The following is a 12620-nucleotide window of genomic DNA, read 5'->3' on the forward strand; positions in this document are numbered from 1 at the left end:
GAGATGTAGCATGAATTCACCACAGACAGACTCAATGATAAGAAAGCTGACATTTTGCCATCTGTTTGTCTCCAATAAATGTCTTCCCTAGAAGATTTCTTGTCCCCTCAACTCCTCTTTTCCCAACACCCACATGACTGAGCAGTCTCCGACCTGGGAACGCTGCTGGGCCTGAGTGGCTGAGCTTGAAGCCATCTCATCTACATGCTGCTGCTGCTGGAGCAGCTACAGCACACGTTACAGCTTCCACCACGGCCAGCAGATCGCAGCCGGTGCTGCGCCTACAGGGTATGCAAAGGGACACGCAGTGCAGAGGACACCTGGGTGTCCACCGCAATAGCATCTCACTGGGTGTTTCTACTGTGCTCAAATCTCGGGATCTGCGTACTAGATGACTAAAGAAAGAAAAGGAAATGGGGATTCAAACTTTCCAAGTGACTGAAGGCAAATGTGAGTCCCTTCTATACAGATTTTCAAGTTACCAAATCGTGCTATCGACCTGTGGGTAAAACAGGGCCAACAATATCTATCCAACTTAAAAGGATGTTTCCTGCCATAATTATTTTATAATATGACACAGGATCTTGGATGAAAGGACACAAATGTTACTATTTATACCACTGAAAATGAAGTGTGCAACTCAGTGTTCTTAGAGAGCAATCAGATTTCTAATTACTTTACCTGTACCTCAATTTTCATCTCCTTCCTAATTCCTGCCCCACCCCATAAATTATTGCTACTTCAAACCTTCTCACTTATCGCACCTTCCTGAACTGGTGGACAATCTGGCTTGTATACCCTACCAAGACCAAAAAACATCCTGTTTTGTCCCATATGGCTGTTCTTACTGCATCTTCCTATCATCTTCAACCTATTTTGTTCTCCTTTGCAATGACAACCTAGCACTGTTTTCCAAAGCTGAGCAGAAATAAAAGACTACAAGAAAGCAAATTGTCAAGCCGAAGGAGTGAAGGCTTTATGGCTCCCCTCATGCTTCACATAAAGCAAAAGGAACATTTGAAAGTTCGCTGTAATGTCTAAAAATTTTAAGTGCAGCTCATTTGCATAGAAGATGCACGTTGCTATTTCAGTCGCTACAGTTCACATGCAACTGTTGGGCTGAACTACTTACAAGCAAAAAATAGATCTTCCTAGTCTGTGTGCTTCAGAATACTGAAGTGTTTAAAAAAAAAAAAATAAAAAAAAGAGTATGGCTGAGGGAAATTTGAGCCAAATGAACCACCAAATATTTCACATGAGCAGCAAGGTACGTGCTGCTGGGAGCTGGGTGGTTAAACTATTCCAACAGCCAGGATGATGTATCAGTTTTTTTCCCTAGTATTTGGGTATTGGGCGATTTCCCTAGTATTCCCTAGTATTGGGCAATTCACCAGTGCAGCAATACTTTGTGATCCATTTTCTTACTGATCGACAAACTACCATCGACCCAGTGTACAGCATGCCAAGGAACAGCATGTGCCACAGTGGGAAAAATGCATGTCTGAAAAGGTGATTAAACCGATACACATCAGCAGAACTGGGCTGAAAGAGGTGGAGATTCTGGGAACATGTTCCAACCCTTCAGAAGTTAAGGTCTCTCCACCCTCTGAGAACAGGGATGGGCTTGCGATGCTCCTTACTAAAAACCATTCACCAACACCTCTAAAAGTATCCGGAACCCAGAAGCCAGAATGAGGACAACACAACTGTGAAGAATAGCATTAATGAGGACAAAAAAAAACAGCACAAGAAAAGAACCCAGATACAAAACAAACTTTTAATGGCCTTTTTTTGAGCTGTCTATTTTGCCTGTGAGCTCCAGATTCCTCTAAGATGTAACAGTATCCAGCCTTCACAGCATGTTTACACTGTTTCCCAAATGACTACTGTGACAAGGTTCCTATAAAAAAACCCCAACCTTTTTCCTGCCTGTCATTGTAGATGTCACATTTGACCGTCTTTATATTTTATAATACATCGGCCAGGTGCTGCTCCTGCCAAAAAACCAAATCTTCCGGGTGTTCCAAATTGTAATAGCTTATACAACTACCGTGTTATTCTTTTCCTTTTAATAGCCTAAGACACTGAAAAGAGAAGAAAATGGAAGTGTTGCCCACTAAGTACTATGAAATGACTCCAGCCACTGTATGCAATTTCATTTCATACATCCAGCTCTCTAAGGAAATAATGCTTCTCCAGCTGAGTTAAGGAGCCATTTTCACGTCCATTCCCTTTTCCAAAGCCACTAAAGAAAAATCAGAGCGATGCACTTTTTAATGACTTTGGCATAACGAAAAGAAAACTTCACTCTATAAAAGGAAGCCTGGTTTCTCTCCTTATTTGGCAGTAAAACATGTACTGATTGTGAACAAGGCTTGAATACAAAGTACATTGTAATTGAGCCGTATAAGTATTTCAGTTTTCAGATGGCATTTCTAATTTTTCTCTTTTTGTTGTATGATCCAAAGACTATGATGACTTAAAATTCAGAGTTTCCAGTTGTTTACAAAGCAGACTTAGACAGTTGAAAAGCTTATTGTTTAGGAGCCATTATTTATCCACATATTAAAATAAAAACGAGCAGCAAGGGTTATACATTGCTTTCAGTGATATTTAAATGCTGAGCTCCTGTATTATTACTTCACTTATTTTGAGAAAAACACCTTGGAACAGCAAAATTATTATTGTACATGGGGCGGCAGACAGTCTAGTCCAATGTCCTGTCCCTTATCATGGCTTTAACTAGCCATTTTAAATAAAAAAATCCTGTTCCAGTCTGTTTTGAGATAGGATGTCCCAAGAGAGTTTTCTCCTATTGCCCAGTAACTTGGAGACTGGCCTGTGTCCCAAATCCTTTCCAAAAGCTGCCTTTTTTTTTTTTTTTTTTTTTTAATTTTGTTGCTAAACCTTGAGTCTGTTGCTTCTCTTCTAGACCCTACTAAGCTCTTGGCCATACCATTCCCCCCATGGGATATTTCTTTTCCACAGGGCTATGACAAGGCAAAGTAAATGGCAAAATTAAAAAAGTAACTGGAAAAATTAATAGAAAAAAAAAAATCATCCCTTACTCTTAAATGAGCAAGTCACCAAATTTGGCTGTGGAAATTCCCCAAGCAAAGGTCACAGGAGGTTGAGAGAATATCGTAAGGAAGCACCACTAGCTGCCTCTTCTCTACTCCCGGGAGCAGACGGAGCAGCAGGACACGAGGTGACAGCCTAGACGGGCCTTCGGTCTCATCTCATGCTTATACAAGGTGTTTCAGCCCAGAGGATTTCATCACTCTAACTACAGGAATAAACCTCACCAGCATGATCACAGCTTACACACCTTGGGCATAAAATGAAAGTCAATTGGAAGCCGTGTGTCAAATGGGCAGAGCAGACGGTACATTTACCAGTTTAGGCAAGACTGAGTTACTGAAACACTGAAACTGAAAGATCAGGCAAGAGATCTTCACATTAGATACACTTTCTCTCTCAACAGGTGGATGTAGAACTGGAAATTCACCTGCAGCACTAACAGCAGGCTAACTGCTTTTTGATCAGCTTTTGACACCAATAGAATTAATTTTTACCAAACACCAATATTACTCAGAGGCTTCTGCAGCTGCTGGCTTGAGTCCTGTCTCTACAGTTATCGGGGCTATGCAGGAGGAGGGGAAGCACTGTATCTCCAGGATAGAAATTCTGGGGAGCTGCCAAGGGGCAACGTGAAAGGATCCATTCATCCAGTGGTCAGCAGTGGGAATGCTTACGGGACTCAGGGACTACAAAACCACAGCAGACAGGGACGGCAAAACTGCGCTCGTGTCCCACATTATGTTCCCTGATGCACAGACAATTTATGGGAGAAATCCAGGAGAAAAAATAAAACACATCAACACGTTGTAATAGGCTAAAAGGTATTTAATTGTTTATACAGTCAAAGGGAACCACTGAACTAAAAAATGGGTTGTTGTTCCTGTGAGGGGAGGACAAGTGGCACATTAGCTCATTTCATTATTAAATTAATACCAGATTAGTCTGTTTAATTGATCTAAATTGTTCTAACCCAGCTGAGGTTGGCATGTTCGAACCAGCTTGATGCAGGCATGTCATAATTCGTTAGTTATTTTCCTTAGCCAGCTCAGGGAATTTGAGAAGAATCAGGTGCACCAGAGGAGCAAAAAGGTGCTAGAGACGGACTGCTTTTCCCTGGCCATTTCTTTTCCCCTTTCTACTTTAACTCTGCTGTCGATCACTATTGCCAGCCAGAGCTGAGCCTGCCAATCACTCTGACACGTTGCATTTCCCAAACCAGAGACTCTCCTGTGAAAACTGTTGACTTGGATTTAAATATTACTCCTCGCAGTATTATTTTTTACTACCTGCTCTAGAATTTCTGCATGCACAAGACAAATGGTTGTGAGGACTTCATTGAAACAGGAACATGACAGAATTGATAAATCTAGTGACAAGAGCAGCCAAAAAATGAGAGAGACCTGTGCGTTATTCTGCCCACCCACTGCACTGAACACACGGCGCGATGTGTCACATTCTCTGTGTACACTATCTGAACCCAGCCTTACAGCACGCTTGACTTTTTACAGAATAAAGAGATGACCTGGTGACCCAGGCAGAATAAAATAATATTTTTAGGTGTGAAGCCAATTGTACTCAGCTTATGGAGTTGCTGAAACTGTTGCAAGACTGCTATTACGGTACAAAACTAGAAATAAAGAGGAAAAGCAAAACTATCAATACAGAGAAAAAGAGGACCACTGCAATCAGATGGGAAAGATCTTCTACCTGCAGAGATTGTTTAAATCTTTGGGAACATGGTGTTTGGTCACTGCTGATCCCTCAAACCACAAAGCTGTCAGTATTAGTGATGCGTTGTGGGAAACACGGCTGTTCTCTTTTCCCTGAGACCTACGCAGTGTGGATGAAGAAGGACATTCATCCAAGGACTTCAAAACTGCAGCAGATCGTGATAACCCTCCAGCCACCATCCTCACCCTCGCTAGCACGTGCAGGCTGGTAGAGGCTCCCACATCTTGCAGAGATGCTCTGCTTGTACAAAGCTTTGCTGCCAACCCCGGCTAGCGCAGGTCTCAGTCACCAGCATGGCTGGGACTGGGAAGTGCTGTTGTGCGGGGCAATTACTGCTTGGCTCCTGAAACATCGATCTTTGCCAAGCCCCAAGGAGGGAGCGAGCATCAGTCTACTTAATGTCTCCCTCCCCACAAAAGCATCTTTGCAAACTGACTCTGGGGAGAAACCATTCTGGACCAATAAACAATTACCCTCAGGAGAGGGTTTCCTTCTCATTCACTTTGCTTTCCTGGACTAGGGATTTCTTCAGATAATGCTGGAAAACCATCACTATGCAAAATCTCTCAGCCCCATGGTTAAAATAAGATGAGGAAAGGAACAGCTTACCTTGCGTTGTCCCTCCCATGTGATTTCAAGAAGTTCATATCACGATATCTGGACAGGAATGCTACTAGCTGGTCATTTGTCCTGCAAAAGAAAGAACAAAAGATGCCCAAATTACACTGCGAAAACCACTATGTTTAGAGTAATTTATATACTTATTGTTCTCATTTGGAGACCATCCACGGGCTCTCTGAAGGAGGCAGTTGCTGAAAAAACTTCCATCCTGCTGGTAAACTTCATTGCCTCCCTCTACTTAGGGAAGAGTACTTGGAAAACAGTACAGCTTTATTACATCTTAACAAATTTCCTATCAGCTCTTGACAGATGTTTTAAGCATTGTAACTGAGTATGTATTAAGTAATCCTGCTCAACATTTTTTAAGTATGAACATTCAGCTGTGAGATGACTGGACTGATAGTCCCCTTTTACGTGCTTTGCTAGATCTTTCCTAGGGAATCTGGTTAAGTATCTATTGGCATTTTATTTGTTTTCATCCTTGTAATAGAGAAGAGGCCGAGGTTGGAATGCATAAAGCAAGAGAATTTGGATGTCAAAATCCCAATATAATTAATAGGCACAAAGGAATTTAGAAGGTTAATTCCAATTAGTTTGACTGGCAACCTGACACCAGTATTTTCAAAATTTCAGCTAACATGTCCAAGAATGTATTTATGCTTGACAGCTTTTGTGGTCTGTTATTTCTTTAACAATGGAGCAAAAACGCTCTCTATTTATCTAGGTCAGCATATTTAGGAAAACTGAATAAACCGTATTAAAAAGATCTTCATCTCCTGAGTTGCATTCAAAACTACAAACTTATAGATACACCACCATTTAAGCAATGGTCTGTAATGGAGTCGACGGCAGAAAAACTAAAGATAAAACAGTTGCCAATAGTATTGTATCTTGAAAACATCTCATTACTACAAGCCACAGAAACCCAAGTTAAACTGGAGTCATGTACAAAATGCATTTAACTTCTGGGGTCAGGCTGCAACAACTTGGAAACGTTATCAGCCTAGTAAACTATCTTTGCATCTCATAGAACCAAATTATTCTGTCATCACAAGTAGCATTTCATTACTGAACTGATGAATAAAGAACAAGTTAACCATTGATTTTATCTGGACCAAATGAAGTATCTGCCCATCAACCAGTTGTTCGACCAGGCTGTAGGAGCCTGAGACCCTCCTTCTGTGCTCACTCATGTGAGCTGTAATACCTCCCAGGGTCAGACTCTGCATCTCAATTTAGCAACCTCAGAAAACTGCTTTCTGTATAGTAAGCCGTGCAGATTTTCACATTTGCTGCTCCAGTGATTCTCCGTCTTACTGGGATGAATAGGCATTTAGCGAATTTACTTAGCAATGCTTCCACATGAAATGGTTTCAATGGCTGACATCTTCGGGTGAGTTTCTAGGCAAAAACGGGCACACAGAGATGATCTTTAGAAATATAACCAAGTTTGGAAGTGCTTGAACTTTAATTTCCTTACAGGATAAAAATCAAATCAACTAAAATAACAATCCACACCACTCAATAAAACATCATCATTTCTAGATTGCTCACCAACCTGTATTTCACTATTTAGCAGTGTTCTACCAAGTGTATTTGGACTCGGGGCTGCCATACAAACTTTTCAATGCTTCTCACTTTTTAGATAATGCTTATAAATGCCTACATGATTTTTAGCTCTCAAAATAATTAATAATTGACATTTTCTCACTTCTTGAAAACATTGGTGGCATCTTAGTCCTACTTTTAATTTTTATTTTTTTTTCAAAAAGAACTCATACTGAGTTATACTCTCTGTCAGTTAAGTATGCTTCTTTTCATGTGTTGACGACATGGAAATAAAACATTGCATTTCCATTTGGTAAAAGTTTCTAGTTATTTGACATTTAGATTTATGCGGTCAACCAATTCTGTGCTCAGCATGGGAGCACACTGAATTTCTATTAAGCTTTCATTCAAACTGCTTCTTCTGGCCCCAATATCATGAGGATGCTGCACATCACCTCCCAATTATTCCACCACATGACATTAAAAAGAAAATCAAAGGTATTGAACATGCCATAGATGCTAATTCAGTTGCTAAAATCCTCCTCACCTTTCAAAAAACTTTGCCTTCGGGGGTATATTTCCTAAACACCTCCGGCACAGATTGCTACCACACTTCTTTACGTACGGCCGCAGCATGGCAGAGCCTCTGGCAGCAGCTATTTACAGTCCCTCTGGCACTCCTTCTGAGAAATACTAAAGACATGGGCCTATTTTTTCTCTAAGTAAGGCAATGGAAAGCTGAGATTTTCAGCTGAAGACATCACTGGGAGCAACACCAACTCCACACTGCCAAATTAAATTCTGCTATAGCTTCACAAATTTCAGGGATAATTCACTGAGCATGAATCTGGTACAAAATCTTTTACTAACCATCATGGTATAACAGAAAGTAACAAGTGCAACATATTTCTAGTATTTCCTTCCCAAGAAGGAAATAAAAAAGTCGTGGGGATAGGGAGAGTAGTTCATGCTACTCTCTCCCTACATCAAAACACGCTAATATACGTATTAAATTCCTATCAGTTTCCCTAGAGTGTAACACAGCACGACTAGCGATTGAGGAAAAAGCCTTTCCACAGTTGGTGCATGAGGCTGCAGCTGAAGGATGCATACACACAGCTCTCACTTTTATTTCCTTTTGTTGTTAAACTCACTTGGAGGGCAAGGCACCAGGGAGAAGGATTAGCCAGCTGGCTACCTGTGCCATTAGCAGGAAGGGAGGGTGACACGAGAGGAGAGAGGCTGAGAGAAAACGTGCAGTTTTCAGGTGTGCAGCACGCAGAGAAATAGGAAACTAATCCTCCAGTGAACTCAGAGTGTGGAGAAAGCCTGTGTGTGTGGGAAGGCTTCCATGAGAAGGTGACAAGTGAAGACGACTGACGGGGAAACAAAGCGTTTTTGACTTCGTTGATGTAGATTTGGTGTTAAGCAAGGGCAGGTCTGCAAGCTGGGACAGAGGGTCCATCTCCACCAGAACTTAATCAGGTCCTGCTGCTCCCCTCCTGCAGCAAGGGTGAAGGGAGGTAGCAGGGGCAGCGTGCGGTGCCTGCCCGCTGAGAAGCCACAGAGCACAATTCAGCCAAGCCTCCCGCAGGGTTGGGTTCAGAGGATGGGAGCACTTGGCCAGGCAGACTGGGGGCTCTGGAGGCTGCAAAAGCAGCTCTGGGGCTGCCAGTGACTCAACCCTCAGCACTGCTCAACCTGGGGATGTGGCTGAGCCCCTGGACTGGGGCTCAGTCTAAGGTTAGGGTCAACATTAGATTTAGAGGTCTCAGGAAGAGAAAAGGGAGTCCTATAGCAAGAAGGGAACTCAGAAGATATTGCCAAAGCAAAGCAAGGTCTGCTACTAGTGTTTTGTCATGAGCAGCCTCTGGTCTGGGACTGAGGTGTCCCAGCACATGAGCAGGCTAACCAGGCATGCAGTAAGCACGTATACATGCTGACCATTGCAATTATTTCAGAATATGGTGTATACGCTGGGGACTGAAATGGAAAACTGGAAAGAGAAACACTGACTTTGTGTTTGCATTGTCTGAAGGCGCTGGCAGGTCTGCCCAGGAAGTGGCACGAGCGCGTCCCCGCGCACAACCACAGCCGAGCACTGCCGAGAACAAAAGGCCATGCTGCGCTTGCTGGTTTTAAGCAAACCCTCCAACTTCTGGTGACTAATCCAAGCAAAGAGCAGAGATCCCCTTAATTTACAGCTGTGAAAATAGATTAGGAAAGTCTTTGGAGAATCTGAGAAAAGAAAAACAAGCTATTGTTACTTTTGGAAGATAGTGAAGGCAAATATAAATGTCCTTGATTCAGCAAGGTACTTTAACGCATGGGCAACTTGAAGGATGTCAGGAATAGCAATCGCTTCAATGGGACTATTCATACATCAAAACTTATACAATTGCATAACAATTTGGCTAAGTTAAATCAAAAGTTCATAAACTTTTGGCAGCACACAGGTATGGAAACAAGATAGTTTGATTCTGTGTAGGAATCAGATGAAGGAAAGAGCAACCACTCAGATTCTGGGGTTGAACTCTGCTATTTGGGTACTGCATGGGTTGCCCACTGCATGATGAGAGCTCGGTGTCCCTCTCCAGAGGGGTATTTCAGACACGCTGGTGTTGGTCTGCCTGTCCCAGCGTAGACCCTGGACTGGAAACCAGGGGGTTGTCCAGGCACAGAGCTGGCTGCGGCTCTGCAGACAGATGGGACCCTGCTAATTAAAATATGGAGCAGTGACAGTAAGGAAAACTTCCTGAGGACCACAGATTGCTGCAACCCAAAAAGCCACCGACTTAACTGAAAACCAGCCCAAACTCCAGAGCCCACCCACAACAATGCTGCGGCAGAAGCAGGGCTGCCAAAAATCTCTTTTGGTTTCTGTTCTGCTTCATCAGGCGAGGTTGCGGGTAGGAAGGTTCAGCTTGCCATCTGCTTCAAGTGAACTCACCAGTGAAGTCTTCCAAAAATGTCATTTCAGGTAAATCCCCGGACTGGGTTTAGAAACCATTTCATTTATCAAGAACAGACGGGGCAATCCTGTTTCAGACTTCGTGAAAAGTGCAAGGGGCTGCAGTGCACCTGCATGCAAAGTACAGATCATCTCTCTCTCTCCTAGTCACTTAATCTCTGATCTATCAGAAAGGTAAGGCTAAATAAAAGTTTTTAGACGTTATGAATATATACAGCATTTCCACTTGGAAAGCAGCTCTCGTACTGGAGAATTCTTCTGTTACTGGTGCAAGGTTTGAGACAAAATCGAATGAAATCTATGGAACTCTCTCCTATGGTCTTGATGGGTTTTAGAGCTCTATAGGCAACTTCATTATCTTCAGCCCTGCTTCATTTGCAGTGCCCAGGGAGGCCTTTTACTGCACTGGCTCTTGCCAGGTTGTTCTCAGCACTTCATTCACCAGGAATACCCCACATTGTTCCAACTTATAAGTCTGTCATGAACTTACCCTGAACAACATGCACTAGCAGGAGCTAGGGACCGCTGCAAAGCTGAACCCAGACTAAATTCCATTTCTAACCATTATTTTCTTCTCTTTTCCTGTGTGCCTGCTCTTACATGGAAATATCAGCACTGAGAAGTGGATTCTGCTACCCTTTCCAGGCAACTGTAACTCACGTGCATCACAAATGTGGTTACTTGTAAATTAAAATGTTGGAATATGAAAAGGTAGAGCACAACAATTGAAGTGTGGTTTTAAAATTGTTTAAAACAGACCTGCTCAGTCCTGGTTCCACACTTCTCCAGAAGTGAAGGGGAAAGCCTGCTGGAAGCAACATTATCTTGGTCTCTTAGCAGTTTCTCTCCCCAAGCACTACTCTGATTTGAATGTGATTTTTGCCTTTAGTGCTTTTGTCTCTGTTGTAATCTTAATGTGTGGATGACTTTTTTTTCTTACACATTTTCTAATCTGACAGGTAAAAACAAATACAAATACTTTTTTTATTGCTACATACATGGGACAAAAGGAACTTCTCATTACCCTGCTTACTGACAGACTCCCAGCAAAAGAAATGTCAGTGTGACTAGGTTGTGACAGTTCACAGTACTGATCACAGTGAGCAATTGCTATGTTAACCATGCGACATTACCGCGATGACATGCAACAGCCAAACTTTTCCCCAGCACACCATCCCACCGCAGTTAGGAAAGTGCACAATAGTTGTCAGCTGCAGTGACCAGCAATCACCAAACTGGGAGTCCTTGCAACTGAGCACACACCAGTACCTACAGCGTGGCTGACGATGCTTCTGCAGACACAGCTCTGAGATTTTTTTCATATATTTTCTGTATTTTGCAATGACAAAGGCTTTATTCCCTCGAAGAACAACACTAAAGTGCTGAACTGAAACAGCTGCACTGCGGTGACTGTGAGGGTGCTGTGCCGTGACACCAGCAGCTGGGGCCTGAAGGGCAGCTCCTGAATTCAGGCATCAGGTCTCACCAGGCACCCACAGGCACATCTCCACGCCGGACCGTACGCTGGCTTTCGGTGCAATTCGAACAGCCTAGGTTAGTACAGAACAACATACCCAATTGGCAGGAGACGGCACACTGAAAACGGATAAAATTTTTAATCATGTCTAATTTAGCATTATCTAAAGGCAAGCCTGCTAGCTGCTGCGCAAGATCTTACAGCTGCAACACAGAGGGACGTGAGCACAGGGAGGGGCTCAGCCCTTGCTGCGGTGAACAGCACGCAGCTAGCAAACATAGTGGTAGTTCTGCTGTGGTGTGGGGTGGTGCTGCAGACGGAGGAAAGTACCACAAAAGCAGCTGAACAGACAAAAACCAGAGTAACAAACACAAAGGCGAAAGCATTTGGGAAAGTAGGGCAAGGAGGCTAATGTGGTCTGAAGCAGCAATGAAGGGCCTTTGAAGCAAGGATGATGAAGGCAAATATATAGTCAGAAGAGGTAAGTCAAAACTGTTAAAAACTCTTTCAGTGCCCAAAGCTTTGATATTTCCACCCATAACTGCCTGACTCCTCTCCACAGTTTCCTTACCCAGAATCGCTGTGTCTGTGTGAAGGCACAGCTCTGCAGAGCCCAGATGTATAGCAACCCCAGCAGCTCTTTGCCAAGAAACTATTTCTAAAAGGTCCCTAGAGAAGAAAAAGACTTCAGAGAAGAAAACTGGAATTATAGGGCAAACTAATCTACTCAGAGTTAAGGAAGATATTACTCCATAGTCAAACATGCAGATGTGCACACAAGAGTGGAGTGTGTGTGCCTGGGAGTAGAGGAGCTGGGTGCCTTCGATTTTGCTACCTTCTTTTCAATAAATTCTAATAATTATGATTAAGCTCATTGATTCCAATAAAGGATTAATTTAGTCTTAGTTAACACATTATTGTAAAGTATTAGGACATGCCACAAGACTCCTGGGCAGAAGGAGAGTTCCTTCTCTGACTATTCCTAGCATGGGGCTATCCCGCCCTTGCTGCCCTCTCCCTCTATCGTGTTCAGACCAGCCCACCAGCTTCTGGAAGCTGCCAGCAGCCCTGCATCACCGCCAGGCGCTGAGGAGGTGGGGAGGAAGGAAAGCAATCCAGGAGATTTCTTCTTCCAGAAGAATTATTGCCAATTCACACCTACGCCTGTATAGTGTCCAGTGCACTTGGAAA

The 12620-nt window shown here is 43.1% G+C and overlaps 1 protein-coding gene across 5 annotated transcripts in view; it reads right to left on the bottom strand.

Annotated features, from left to right (window-relative positions):
* Positions 1-12620, bottom strand: part of XYLT1 (xylosyltransferase 1) — a 204887-nt gene that overhangs the window by 39111 nt on the left and 153156 nt on the right. For all 5 annotated transcript variants that reach the window (XM_054210998.1, XM_054210997.1, XM_054210999.1 and 2 more), the window contains one exon: positions 5422-5502. In XM_054210998.1, the coding sequence (XP_054066973.1) occupies positions 5422-5502 (81 nt within the window). The remainder of the gene's footprint in view (positions 1-5421; positions 5503-12620) is intronic.

Source organism: Rissa tridactyla, chromosome 8 (assembly GCF_028500815.1).
Source record: "Rissa tridactyla isolate bRisTri1 chromosome 8, bRisTri1.patW.cur.20221130, whole genome shotgun sequence".
Taxonomy (NCBI): domain Eukaryota; kingdom Metazoa; phylum Chordata; class Aves; order Charadriiformes; family Laridae; genus Rissa; species Rissa tridactyla.